At 35.6% G+C, this 15,780-nt stretch overlaps 1 protein-coding gene across 1 annotated transcript; it reads right to left on the bottom strand.

Moving 5' to 3' along the window:
- Positions 1-13,637: 13,637 nt before the first annotated feature.
- LOC135638380 (xylan glycosyltransferase MUCI21-like) lies at positions 13,638-15,109 on the bottom strand. The gene has a single exon (XM_065151493.1). It carries the CDS (start codon positions 15,051-15,053, stop codon positions 13,638-13,640), a length of 1,416 nt encoding a protein of 471 aa, XP_065007565.1. The 5' UTR covers positions 15,054-15,109.
- Positions 15,110-15,780: the final 671 nt, after the last annotated feature.

Here is a 15,780-nt window from a genome sequence, read left to right on the forward strand (position 1 = left end):
TGACAAATGTTACACTTTAAATATGAATCATTCTTCGATCAGATTAAATGCTTCAATCATTTTCTATCTCTAAGAGTTCTCGATTTTGGTGAAATACAAGTGATAAATTCATTTATGATATCTTGTAAATCACTTGAATTATGAATGAGTTTTTCTTTTTTATGATGTGTTAAAAGAATCACTTAAAAAGAAAATGTTTTTCCCATTTTATCGAGATTAATGATTTCATGATATTATGTGAATCTCGAAACTGATTTTGATGAAATAGTAATAACGTTATTCATGTTATGAATCTTAAAAATGATAATATGCTTCATGTGATAATATGGATACATGAAACACTTATGATATTCTGTGTATTCATAAAATATTTATCTCATCATCCAATAACTCTTCTTGATATTCCTTATGAGATGAAATGAAATAATGCATGAAATACAAATGAGGAGTTAATGATCATGCATAATAGGATGTAATGAATTCTAGATACCATCGTTTGAATATCTATGATCATGCTGCCAAAATGATATATCATGGATGCTTGAATATCATGTTTGATATGCTCATGATGATGATTGATTTTTCGGTATCATGCATAAATTTTTTGAAATGTAATGTTAATGAATTTGTGCATTGAAACTATAATGATGCACAAATAAGAATGATTACTTACCTTTGTCATGATTTAGAAATTGATGTAAAGGGTTTTTCCCTTGTTGACAATGACAAAGGGGGAGATAGCTAGCTTGTACAAGTCAAGAAGATGAAAAAACTTGATTGCTAGCTTGCCTATTTTAAGAAGCAAAGATTGCTAACTTGCTTATTTCAAGAAGAAAAATTGTCTTCTTGAACATCACTATCTTGAATATCTCAAAAAGCAAAACTTGCAATTTGCACATTGCAATAGGAAGCAAGAATCATGAGCTTACACAAGAAAGCTATCTTGCATTTGCTTTCGAAGTTTTTTGCTAGCTTGTATATTGTGAAACTTGTACATCGTAAAAATTGCTAGCTCGTAGTCTAAAGAGAAGCGAAAAGCTTCTAAAAAGAAGCAAATGTGCTATCTTGCCTATCTCAAGAGGCAAAAATGCTAACTTGCACATCTAGCAAAACTTGACAAATTTGCATATATCAAGAAGCAAGAGTTGCTTTCTTGAACATCTCAAAATTGCTAGCTTGCGGGCCTTAAAATGTAGAAATTTTTTGCTAGCTTGTATATGGTAAACCTGCTATCATACTATCATGATGATGAGTATGTCTTATCTTTATGATTGTATTTGAAAAACTATGACAAAAATACGTCCTAATGATTGAACGTGTTAAAATTATTTTTCGAACCTTCTTGATTGAATGATCGAATCACTTGATTGGCATAATAATTTTACACAATTACATGTTGAAAATTATGTGCTTGAATACAAAACTTCCATGATAACAAGCATGCTTTACCTTCATGATTGTAATTGAATATCTATAGCAAAACCTTGTCCGAATGGAAGAAAGAGTCAAATTTCATTTTCGGATTCTCTTGAATCTAACATATCAAGTTCACTCTCTTCCAAACTTAACAAGCATATGTCATATCAAGTTTAGTTCATATCATTGATTTTTGACATATGTAATTAACTAGCAAATACATTTCTCATACACACATCATGTGAAAAATATTTTTTGAGAAATGGATTTGATGAATATGGATGAAAGTGTTTTTACTTGCAAGGATTTATTTCACATACATAACAACAAGCACTTATGCTTAAAATTTGCTTATATCGTTCTCCGTTTTGTTGATGACAAAGGGGGAGAAATATATGAATTGATGCTATGAACACTGATGCTAGGCTTGCATCATCAAGAGATATATGAATTGATATGATTGCCATATTTGCAATGCTTGCATCATTAAGAGATATATGAATTGATGCTATGATTGCCAAACTTGTATTATGCCATGTTTTCATCATGCGTTAAGATATCAAGAACTTGTATCGTAATTTTACGCGTTGATATCTTACCATGTGATGAACTGCTATAATTGATAAACACTTGAAATGTTTGCATTATGATATCAAAAGCTTACATCGTAATTTTTTTTTTTCATGTTGATATTTGATATTAGCAAACTTGCATGATGATAAAACTTGATAGTATGATTTTCATGCAATGAGTTGAACCAATATCACACACACTTGTTTGTAGTACTTCTCCTTTTTGTTGATGACAAAGGGGGAGAAGTATGTTGATGACATGACATGTGATGCATAAGTTTATGCATAAGTTCATGTTGACGTATTCATGATGAATATTGCAATGACTTGAATTCAGTTTGAATTCAAGGTTCTATCAATATGGCATATTGATAGGGGGAGTTTGTTTAAACTCCGGGAGTTAAGTTTAACTCCGTCATCAAGTGGTTGTCATCATCAAAAAGGGGGAGATTGTTGAATCTCGTATTTTGATGATGAAACTACTTGATATATGTTTATGATTTAATCTGCGTTTTGAGTGACGCAGGATGCTTCGATCAGGATGAGACAATTAAAGCAGGAAAATCATGTTGTGCCGAAGGAACATGTCAGAAGATTGGACGTCGGGCCGGTGGATCGGTCGGCGTATCGACAGAAGGCTTCGGGCCGTGGACTCGGGCATTCGGCCAAGAAGAGTAGGTATTGTGCCAAGGATATCGGAGTTGCGGAGTCAACTGGCCGATTGGGCAATAGGCTGCAGGAGAGGACGATGCGCCGAAGAATCGGACGAAGCGTCGAGAGACCAATGACATGTCGGACAACTTGGTTAATTGCTTAGGATTAATTGTCTCGATCAAAGTTTTGTTTTTGGTGTGCAGGATTAACTACGATAAGAGTAAGACAAGCAGCAGGTGTTGCACCGGAGTCAAGATCAGGATCACGTTGGGAGTTCGAGAGTTCGACGGAAGTTCGGACGGTCGTCGGAGGTTCAGAGAGAACAGATCCGAGAAGTCCAGAAGCTTGCCAAGCGAAGCTCATCGGAACTCGCCAAGTGGATCGTCGCAAAGTCCAGGAGTATGCCGGATGTCCGCAGAAGGATCACCGAGGGTTATCGGTTGATCGACGGAAGTTGGCCGGAAACTCGCCGGAAGAAGCGATTGACGCATCGGAGCAAAGCTGCAGAAGTTGTCTTAGAGTTAATCGTAGTTAGCATGATGATTAAGCATGAAAATGGGAGGTGATCCCATTAGCTTAATCTTGGGGCAATTGGGCCCCTGAAAAGATTCAAAGTGGGCCGAATGGAGTGAACCATTCGGACCCAGATTGCACCAGGAGGTGCAACCGCCCCAGCCAGGAGGTGCAACCGCCTGGGCTGTGGGGTTGGGAGGTGCAACCGCCCCAGCCAGGAGGTGCAACCGCCTGGGCTGTGGGGTTGGGAGGTGCAACCGCCCCAGCCAGGAGGTGCAACCGCCTGGGCTGTGGGGTTGAGAGGTGCAACCGCCCCAGCCAAGAGGTTGCACCGCCAGAGCTCAAGTTCCGAGCTCTGCCAGGCGATGCAACCACCGAGCTCAGTCTTCGAGCTCTGGCAGAGAGGTGCATCAGCCTGAGCTAAGTCTCGAGCTCTGCCAGGTGATGGATTCACCAAGCTCAGTCTTCGAGCTCTGGCAGAGAGGTGCATCAGCCTGAGCTCAGTTTGGAGCTCTCCCAGGTGATGCAACCACCGAGCTCAGATTTCGAGCTCTGCCAGGTGATGCAACCACCAAGCTCAGTCTTCGAGCTCTGCCAGGTGATGCAACCATCGAGCTCAGTCTTCGAGCTCTGGCAGAGAAGAGCAATCGGCTGAGCTCAGTCTTCGAGCTCTACCAGGCGGTGCCACCTCTCCAGTTGAGAGGTGCAACCGCCTGATCCCAGAATTCTGGGATTTGATCGATTTGATCGTTTTGAGCTCGAATTTTGAATTGGGTTGGGGCCTATAAATACCCCACCCATTCAGCACTGAAAAGATACAGACCAATACCGAAATCTTGATCTTTTCTGTGATTCTAAGAGCTCAAAAGTGTTGTAAAGCCTTTAAGTCTCCTCCTTCTGTTCTTCAAGTTTTCAATTGTAAAGTGAGGAGAGAAAGGTCTGTAAAGGTTGTCTCCTAAGCCTGTCAAAAGGAGAGAAATTGTAAGAGGGAAGTTTGGCCTTCGCCCATTGAAGGAAGGCACCTAGTTGACGTCGGCAACCTCATCGGTGGAGGAAGCCAAAAGTGGAGTAGGTCAAGGCTGACCGAACCACTCTAAATCTCTGGTTTGCGTTTATTTTCGAGCACTTTATCATTACTGCAAACCTCCCTCATCACTACTGCTCTCTGCGCTTTCACGAACAAATTCTAAGTGCTGTTCGTCCAAATCTGCATTCAGACGTAAATTCGTATTTTCATACATTACAGTTTACGTTTACGTTTGATTCTGCAGAACTGTTTTCCGTGCTTTTACGAACGAGCTTCTTTGCAGTTTACGCTTACATTTTAATCCTATTAATAACTGCAATCTGTCCTCTATGATTTTACGAACGAGTTTCAACATTTAGACGCAAAACTGCATTCAGACGTAAATCGGCTTTCCTCGCTCAATCGTCAGATTTCAGTTCACGTTTACGTCTTGATTTCAACTGCATACTGCCTTCTGCGAGTATACAAACGAGTTTCAAAGTTTAGACGTAAATCTGCGTTTAGACGTAAATCTGCGTTTAGACGTAAAACTACGTTTAGACGTAAATCTGCGTTTAGACGTAAAACTGCGTTTAGACGTAAAACTGCGTTTAGACGTAAATCTGCGTTTAGACGTAAATCTACGTTTAGACGTAAATCTGCATTTAGACGTAAATCTAAGTTTAGACGCAAAACTGCACCTAGATACAAACTGAGAATTTGCTTTTGCATCATAATAGTTTTTGAACGAACGCAGCTTTTGGTTTTTAAATTAATATAAGATTTCCGCTGCACTAATTCACCCCCCCCCCCTCTTAGTGCTCTCGATCCTAACACCTAGTATTTCTAGAAATTTAGTTTCTCTATCTAGAATTGATGAGTTAAGATATTGTTTTTCTTTTGATAGTGATAAACTCAGTATATTTTATGATTCAATAAAAGTTGGTTCTGAAATTCTGTGTAATGGTTTATACAGAATTAATTTGGATCTTGAGTTTGCAAAGACATTAATGACCCTACAATCAAGTGTTGGATTGAAACATAGTTTCAATAATAAAATATCTTCTATATTGTGGCATAGACGATTGGGGCATATCTCCAAGGATATAATTGAAAGATTAGTGAAGAATAATATTTTGGAACATTTAGACTTCACTAATTTTGATGTTTGTATAGATTGCATTAAGGGAAAGCACACTTAACATATAAAGAAAAATACCACAAGAAGTAAAGAATTCCTTGAGATTATTCATACTGATATCTGCGGACCACTCCATATTCCTTGTTTTAGTGGAGAAAAGTATTTCATCATATTTATAGATGATCTGTCTAGATATGGTTATGTTTTTCTAATACATGAAAAGTCTCAAGCCGTTAATACTCTTGAAGTATACATAAATGAGGTTGAGAGATAATTAGATAAAAAAGTTAAAATTGTCTGATAGGGGTGGTGAATTTTATGACAGATATAATGAATATGGTCAGAATATTGGCCCTTTTGCTAGATTCCTAAAACAACGGGGTATTTGTGTTCAATATGCATTACCAGGTGTGCCAAAGCAGAATGGTATTGCTGAAAGACGAAATCATACTCTTATGGATATGGTTAGGAGCATGATGAGTTATTCCTTTGTACTTGAGTCGATGTGGGGAGAAGCTCTTAGGACAGCTATGTATATCTTAAACAGGGTTCCTAGTAAGTTAATTTCATCAATTCCATTTGAGTTATGGATTGGTAGGAAGCTCAGTCTGAAACATTTACATATTTGGGGATGTCCTGCAAAGATAAGAGTATTCAATCCACATGAAAAGAAATTGGATCCAAGAACAATTTTAGGATATTTTATTGGTTATCCAGAAAAATCCAAGGGATATAGATTTTATTACCTTAATCATAGTACGAGGATAGTAGAATATGGTAATACAAAATTTCTAGAAAATGGTGAAATCAATGGGAGTGAAAAATCTCGGATGATCAATTTTGATATTGAGGAGATTCCGGTTAATTCTCTCATATCATCTCCTATTCAAGAAATTGTTATTCCTCAAATCAATGAGAGTATTGATGAGGGTGAACAACAAAATAACATCGAAGAACTCTCACATGATATTGATGTCGCCACTGATGATCTTGTAGAACTATCACAATTGGCAGATTTGAGAAGATCTCAAAGGAAAAAAAAACATGTCATTTCTGATGATTATGTGTATATCTACAAGAATCAGATTATAACATATGAATAAAAAGAGACCCCTTATCATTTTCACAAGCCATAAAAAGTAATGATTCTGAAAAATGATATGATGCAATGAAAGAAGAGTTAAAATCAATGGTCCAGAATGGTGTTTGGGAACTCATTAAATTACTAAATAATTTTATAAGAGTCAGTTGTAAAGCTAGACTTGTGGCAAGGTTTTTCTCAAAAGGAAAGTATCGACTATAATGAGATATTTTCTCCAGTTTTTAGAAAAGACTCATTGAGAATCGTCATGATATTAGTAGCTCATTATGATATTGAATTATATCATATGGATATGAAAAGAACATTTCTGAATAGGGGATCTGTATGAGGAAATCTATATGGAACAACCTGAAGGATTCATAGAAAAGGGAAAAGAAGGTTGGGCTTGTAAATATAAGAAATCCATTTGGTCTTAAACAAGATTCTAAACCAATATAATAAGTTTATATAAAGTTTCATAATACCATTATTTCCTTCGGATTTAAGGAAAATACTATTGATTAGTGCATATATATGAAGGTAAGTGGGAGCAAGTTTATTATATTGATCTTATATATGGATGATATTTTACTTGCCAGTAGTGATTTTGGTTTATTGCACGAAACCAAGATATTTCTCAACAAAAACTTTAAGATGGTTGATATGAATGAGGTAGCCTATGTTTTTGGCATTAAGATATTCAGGGATAGATCTCAAGGACTATTAGGATTATCTCAGAAATGATATATTAATCGTATCTTAGAAAGATTTAATATGCAGCTTTGCTCAGCCAATAATATACCTATTACTAGAGGTGAAAAATTCAGCCAAAACCAATGCCCGCAAAATAACTTACAAAAGAATCAAATGAAGAATATTCCTTATGAGTGCACAGTTAGAAGTCTTTTATATGCTCAAACCTGTACAAGATCAGATATCAGTTTTGCCGTTGTAATGCTGGGAAGATACCAAAGCAATCCAGGAATGGAACATTGGAAAGCTGCAAAGAAAGTAATGAGATATCTGCAAGGGACGAAAGATTATATGCTTACATATAAGAGATTAAATTAGCTTGAAGTGCTAGGATATTCAGATGCTGATTTTGCAAATTGTCTCGACGGTAGGAAGTCCACTTCGGGATTTGTATTTATTGTAGTTGGTGGGGCAATTTATTGGAAAAGTACGAAGCAATCACTTATTACATCATCTACAATGGAAGTTGTATTTATGGCATGCTTTGAGGCCACAAATCAAGCTTTATGGTTGTGAAATTTCATCTCAGGACTTGGTGTAGTCGACTCAATTACCAGGTCGCTGAAGATATTTTGTGATAACACTGCAGTAGTTTTCTTCTCTAAGAATGACAAGTACTCTAGTGGTTCCAAGCACATTGAGATAAAGTACTTGGTGGATAGAGAAAGAGTCCATAAACAATAAGTCTCAATTAAGAACCTAAGCACCACTATGATGATTATTGATCCATTGACAAAAGCCTTACAGTATAAAATGTTTAAAGAACATGTTCTTAGAATAGGGCTTGTGAGCAAGTCATAAAAGATATGGTGATGCATGTTTATGTGGATGCTATTGACATTCTTCTTGTTTAATTAAAGTTATTTGTTTCTACTATCCTGTTTACATTTATGTTTATGCATATTATGGTTGAATTACAGGAGTTATTATGGACTATATTAGGAAAGACTAATATTATTGTGGTACATAGAATGGAGTATGACATTGATGAAATACAATCGCTATGACTCGCATTGATAATTAGACTTAATATAGTATTATTATATTTATTGGACTTATTGGCTTGTTTTAAAATTCATGGTCATGTATAAAATACTTTTAAAAAAAATTTTGGAATCCAATTACGTAAAATTATTTTTAAATTATTTTTATTTTATTTATTTTGATTTTAAATATCTTTTTTATATCTTATCAATTAATGGGGCAAGTGGGAGAATATTAAATTTTGTGGCCCTTATAATTGGATAAAATATATATAATATAACTAATTGGATTCTGATGAAATATTTTAGCTAATAGAATAAAAGTCCACTTAAAGTCTCTCTCCCATAAGATCTTGGATTAAAGACGTGTCTTACAGATCAAATAGAGATCTCTAAATAGATGACATCAAAAGGTACACATCGTTAAACTAGATCTAAGTATTTGATTTTAATCTTAACATAAAAGATTATTTTCGTATTTAATATAACATAATCCCTCAACTATGTTGGTTACGAGACATGCACACGTTTAGTGTTTAGTATCTAGAGGTCCTGTCTATTTATAAACGAAAACAGAGGGTCTAGAATAATATATTAGGAGATTTCCTTCTAAGATTATCTTCTAAATCATACTTTATCCAATTTACTAAAATATTTAATTAATTATATTATATATATTATATTTAATTATAAAGGTCATAAAATATTGGCTACATAGCAGATTTTCTTTCCTTAACGGGCGGTTTCGGCTTGTTCTCGTAACCTGGTGGCCTCCCTCGGGGCGTGGGCGTCCGTGCCGCCATGCTACCACCGGAAGAAGTCTCGTATCTGCCTCTACCTCCACCGACACTCGCTCCAGCACTTCCGTCGTCGTTTTTGTGATCGTGGCCGGATTTGGCTCTCCAATGAAGTCCGGAGAGGACGGACTTTATAGCGAGCCGAAAAAGTGATCGTTGTGTTATGTTGGTCCGTCATGTTAGTGGAAGTTCCAGCACATTGCTCGGTATCTGCCGTCGGATGGGTCATATCGCCACCCACGTTGTCGTCTCAATCCGGAACATTACGTGATGGCTACCATGATGCGAATCACCACATCCCGCGAGGGCGAGCAGGGAGGTGGCGGCATGGGCCACGTGGTTGGACATCAAATCCTCGAGACCCCCTTATTTATTTCGTCATGTCCCATCACTTTTTATGTCATCGAGATGGTTCGGACGATTTATGTGTAAAAGCCACAAGTTTTAGGATTTTTTTGGTCAGCGTCCTTTTTTCGAAGAATTACCGTAGAGTATTTTATTAAAAAAATAAATTATCTTAAAAATTGTGACAGAGTTGTCTAACGTGTAAGAGCTTGAACATGTTGAAATGTTTGTTTAGGTCTATGTGCATTATTTACTATAAATGGTTTTCATGGAAATGTAGAAAAAAATATTTATGTGTATTATTTATTCTTATACATCACCAACACACTTCAATATTGATAATGAAGTACAATAAAAACAAAATTTTATTAGTTATACTTATTTTCAATAGCTTTTCACAAATAGATATAACTAAGATATTTTTTTCAAATTCATTTAAAATAAGAACGAATTCCTTATAATAAATAGCACATATTTTCGTTTTCTTTTCCCATAGCATCTTCATGTTGATTTTTTCTGCACTCACATATTTTTCAATTAAATAAAAATTCTTTTATCTTTTTCCTACTCAGTCAATTAAACCAATATATACAAATTAACTGATTTAATCAACACAAAATATTCGATTGGTCGAAATAAATAATATCAAAAAATAAATAAAATTAATATATACTTATGTTTTCGAAAAATATAAAAATTAATGTTAAAATTATAACAATAAATAAATTTATGTTTTTTTAATATTAAGTAAAATATCATATAATAATAGTATTTATATATTAAATAAATAATAATAAAATAAAATATCCAAATCTTTATAAATCTTTGAAAATTACTTTGTGACTAAATGATTTTTTTTCCTATTTATAAGCCTCTAAAATATATTTTTTTAATTTCAAACCTAGAAAAAGTTAAATTTACAACCACATTCGATTGAAAAATACAAGAATATTATCAATAAATTTTTTTTTTTTTTTTTATGCCCTAAGTTACATTTTTTTAATTAGATTACAGTATTTATGGTGCTATTCAAAAAACAATATAACAACATTAAAAAAAATATAATTCATGCATAATTTTCTGAAAAAATACCAAACAATACGAAATTTTCAATTTTTATTTTTGACCAATTTAAGTTAGAATTATAAGGTTTTAGTAATTTTTTTAGGAAACCTTGGAAATGTTACTGAAGTCTTAAACGTTCATTTTTTTCTATTTTTGGGCTAATACCTATTTTTAGTTTATTCAGTACTTAAAAGATTGATTTTTTTATTTTTTTATTTTTGGCCAATTTAAGCAGAAATTGCAAGGTTTAATTTGCCAAAGTTTCATGAAACCTTCGAAATATCTTATGAAGGCCTAAATATCTTTTGTTTTTTTAAGCCTTTAAAAAACCTTTTCAAGTAATTTGACCATTAAATGTTTAAAATGTTATTTTTTTAATTTTTTTTTTCAATTTTAGGTGAATTTAGTATAAAATTGGCCATAAAATATAAAAGTAAATAATATATTCGACATCCAACTTACCCAAATTTTAAATGGGATTGTACTATCTTGAAGTCCTATTTAAAAATAGCATGATCACATTCAAAAAATATTGGTTAAAATTTAAAAAAATACTATTTAAAAATAAAATAATTATTCATTTTCATCCAAAAGTCCGAATTGATTTTTTTTAATTTTCAGTTAATTCTTAAAAGGCTACAATTTTTATTTTTTTACCAATTTAGGCTAAAATCATGAGTTTTTGGCCAAAATTTTCATGAAATATTGTTAATGTCTAATGAAGCCTTAAATGACATCTTTTAATATTTTTAGGTCTTTAATGTATCCCAAATTTTTAATTTTTAATTTTTAATTTTTAACTAATTGAAGCCAAAATTACTAGGTTTTTTTACTGAAAAGTTTTATATAATCTTGAAAATATTTTATGAAGGCCGAAATGATCAATTTGTTTGACCTATTCTCATGGGACAAAAATGCCCAACTAACGCTATTAGGTAAGGATGTTTCTAACGCACTTTGGTTAGCCACACTCTCCAACCCACTCAATCAAATCAACTGAAGAAAAAGGCTAACACACCTGATGAGTCCACCTAGTGCATAAGAATTAAAGCGACTAACGTGTTTGTTTACATAGGACATTAGCAATAAAAATAAAAGTAAGGATACATTTTAATCGAGCAAAAATATTTTATAATATATGATATATTTATTTCAATGTATTATCATTAAGTATCTAATATATTTTAACTTTATACCAAGCATCTTCTCGTTCATGGTGTCCACTTCGGACATGGCATCAAAGCTTCGAATACACTCAAACTATATAAAATATGTGTGCTTCGAATACACTTTTAACTATATAAAATATACCTAGATGCATAATTTATCTATCCAAAACTAAAGTATCTAAGATCCTGATGTCTCTAATAGAGCAATAAATTTCTCCACACATATGATACATTTGACCAGAAATAATAAACATCAAAGAATGTGATCAATCAATGCCCAAAGCTTTCCCTTGTGCATGATGCATATGACCTCACTAAAAGATATCAAAAACACTTGATTCGACCCCAAAAGTTCAAAGCATCTCTTGTCTGATCTACCAATCTTAACTAGGCAAGGACATCACCGACACCCATTGCATGCATATATGATGAAAGCATATGAAGCATGCTTTAATTATTTTTGATACGCACAATAGCTATCAAGATCTTGAGATAATTGTTGTGCTCCAATATGAACCAGTTCTTACCCTGAAGCACAATGAAGAGAAAATAATAACTTTTTTTTTTTTGCTTGTTAATCGAGGTCTAACACACATAACTCAGTTATGGCATCTAAGAGAAATATACTCTCATTCAAAGACTTGATGTTATGTATTTGATGATGAATATAAAATAGCACTATGTAAAATGATCTTTTTCAAGTATGTTTTGAGCCCAAACTTACCGAATGAATATCAAACACTCAAATGCTTGTAACGAATAAATGCAAAATCATTGTCATTGGAAGATTATTGGCATGGTATCAATTATTTGTGATGGGAGTTTGTATGATGTCTTCCTCATTATAGTGGCCATGATTATAAAAATAATATGAAAAGCTTGATGATTTTGTTGCTCCTCGTCTTGAATTAGGTCCGAAATTTTTTTAATTTAATTAATTATTTTTTAATGAATCCAATTATTTATTATTGAAGATAACATTATCCACCCTCCAGAAGGAGCCTAGCAAATTATTTCTTTTGTTGTTCAGGTGTTGCACATTGGGAGGAGCAAACGAAGAAGTATTTTGTAATTTATTTTGTGTGATATTATTTAGTGCTAAATTTATATAAAATATTTTTTAAATTTATATATGGAGTTAGATATACTTAAATATTGTGTATTTTATTTTTTTTGTATAAATGATTACGTTGATAAATGAATGTGAGTGTCTTATGAAATTGTCGTGAGTTATGATTGTCATATTTATTCTTATAATTATCATCCACAGGGTGAAATGTTATTAATTACTATAGTTATTATGCAAAATTTCACTCCCCACCTCGTGTTATCATTTTCTTTGATTCATTAATTTTTAAATACACAACACCACTTCCATTAATTTTTTTTTTAAAGTAAAAGTAAGGTTAGGATACTCAGGTATAATAAATACACTATGCCCTTAGATATTTTGAGGATAGGATATTTTAAAATTTAAAAATATAATTATTTTTTTTAATTATGATTATTAATGCGAGAAATAATTGAGAAAACTTCAACCAGAAGAGAAATAAGTTTCTGCCACCAAAACTATTGGGAAGCTTTTTCTTTTTTTTATTCATCTTGTAAATACACAAATAATATAATTATATATAATCGAAATTAAATTTGTCAAAGTGACATAAACAGAATCCACAAATCATTGTTAGATGAAGTCAACAACTCGTCAATCATTCTTCGAGAAGCAAAGTCTGTGACACCAAAGAGGACCGAATTCGTAAATAAACTATGCGCGCGGTCATTCAGGTAAGCTCCCAAACCATTAAACCATCAAAACAATGAAATCAAGATTCAATATGGATTTTATCCAAATCACGATGAATACGCAAAAATGATAGTAGAAACTTCGCTTGAAGAAAGCACAACCATTTGTCAACGTTTGTGTTTGATCGATCGGTAAGGCCGTAGCTATCAGATGGAAAGTGTCAACAAAGGAGAAGTAGACATAAACGATTAATGATTGATTATACATAAGCCACAATACAATACGGCTGGCCAAAACCATTCAAATAAATGCTTTATATAGGAAGCATTGCGACGCTACAATAGCAGCAGTAGCCATCAGATAATGTCAACAAGTATAGCAAGAGTCAGAATATCCCCTCATCTTTTGCCCCTTTCCGAAACAGCGTAATTGAAGGCCCGTAACAGCACCTCATGCAATCTGTCTACGTTCAGGCTTACGTTCTGGCCCTCGAGATACACGTTCTTGGTCACTTCCCATCCCCTACCTTTCAGAAAACTCTCGGGGTCCTTCACCACCGGATCTCCTTCCCCGTACTTGTAATACAATGAACTCTCCGTTGGGAGGACCTTGTATTCCACATACCTCAGTCCCATCGCCACCGCCGGCTCCCCGAAGCAGATCCGCGCTACCTTTTCGGCCCCAAGTGGTACGATCTGGATGAACAGCGCGCCAGGCCTCATGAACAGGAAATGAGTCAGAGCAGCCCCATGCACTCCCATCATCACATCGCAGGAGCTGAGCGTGTTGTACATCCTACGCAGCGGCATCGTCTCCGCTGGCCTCAACACTTCCACCTGGAACCCTATCTGCTCCCCTACTTTCACCACTTCTGCCTCGTTCTCCATCGTCCTGGTCCCACTTCGAGACACTACAACCAGCTTTGGGGAGTTGGGCGTCGGTGGACTGCCCCCCACTTCCGTCTTTGGCTTGTAGGCGTCCCGGAGCATGTGTAACAAGTCCCGGATGCTACTGTTCTCACTCGACCTTGAGGCGTCGATGGAAAGCATGCCTTGGTACCGGAGGCCCACGATGGCGCCGGGGAAGCAGTGGGTCCGCGTGTCGTTCGAGAAATCGACTGGGGGGTAGTCAGACAGCTGAGCCAGGATCTCCTTGTACTTGGAGGACCACCAATCCCTGTACTGAAGAACCACGAGTGCCACCCGGCGGCGGAGGTGATGTGAGGTGATGTAGAGAGGAACGATGCCATCGTTGAAGTCATGGAACACGTTGCCGGTGTACCCACCGGCGAAGAAAACAAGCGCCGGCACATCATGCCGTACTTGGCATGGTAGGGAAGCGTCGGCGCCGGAGGTGGTGCGAAGATGGAGCTCCGGGATTCTGCTTTTGATCGCCGCATCCCATTTGCGGGTATACGGGCTTATACTTTCCTCCTGCAGAGCGACGGAGTCGTTGTTGCAGGCGCCCGGAAGATGGAGAAAGATGGAGGAGGACGAGGAGTGCGTTCGGACGTCGCCTCGAACGAAACAGATGTCGCTGTGGGAGTCGGTGCGATCGCAGCAGATGGCGTTGCTCTGGAGCGAGGAGCACGGGCCATGGCTATAGCTGTTGAGGTTGAGAACGGTATCGGTTTCTACCTGTGGCGCAGCGTAAAAGTTGATGTAAGAGGAGAAGCCAAAGAAGAAGCGAGAGGCGAGCAACAGATTGCAACATATGAGGGAGACGAGGAAGAGGCATTGGAGAGGGCGAGGTTCGGTCCTTCTGGCAGAGGCGGAGTTCGGATGGAGGTATTGGTTGCGATGGTTATTTGTCATCTTATATTTCTCGGCGGATGATCTCCTCCTCCTCCTTCTCCTCCTGCTGATGTTCCTCCTCTGATTTGAAGAAATGAATGCGAGAGGATCTGCCTTAAGCTTATACGGGAAGGAGAGATTTGGAGTATATGACTCCTAAGGGAATGATGCATGCATAGATGGAAACAATTGAAAGGATGTGTGGCTATAATATTTCAGTGAATTAAAGTTCAAAATTTTGTTTTCCGAGCAAGACTTCACCAATCTTCCAAACTTCAAATGATGTTGGAGAATTTCTTTAATCTCGAGTTCGTCAATCTCGTGGCGTAGATTTTAACACGCGATTGTTGGTGTACGTACGTATCAACAAGAAAAGAACCAAAATATATCCGAAAGAGCATCGAAGGCCTCACTCAGCCTTCCAAGAAAGGGAGACGTGATGAGATGAGTTCTCCCAAAGTTTGATAGATTGATATTGATAGTTAAATTAGATAAGATGCCTAGGAAGATTAAAGAAAACGTGTTTGCCCGTTTCAAATCGAAAATCGGCAATTTGATTACGAGATAATTTAAATCAAATTGAATCTAGACGGTCCAATTCCAATTTTGGAACCAGCGACTTCAGTATCACAATGATTATGCTTTATTTAATAAAACTAATTTTTATTTTTTATCAAAGTTTATGTATTTCTATACATATAATGACATGAATTAAGTAATTTTGTATAATTTATATCAATCATTACTA

Source organism: Musa acuminata, chromosome BXJ3-5 (genome assembly GCF_036884655.1).
Source record: "Musa acuminata AAA Group cultivar baxijiao chromosome BXJ3-5, Cavendish_Baxijiao_AAA, whole genome shotgun sequence".
Taxonomy (NCBI): Eukaryota; Viridiplantae; Streptophyta; class Magnoliopsida; order Zingiberales; family Musaceae; genus Musa; species Musa acuminata.

What these genes read in the sequence shown, in the direction of transcription:
- LOC135638380 (XM_065151493.1), bottom strand. Translation starts at nt 15,053, where the DNA reads ATGACAAATAACCATCGCAACCAATACCTCCATCCGAACTCCGCCTCT.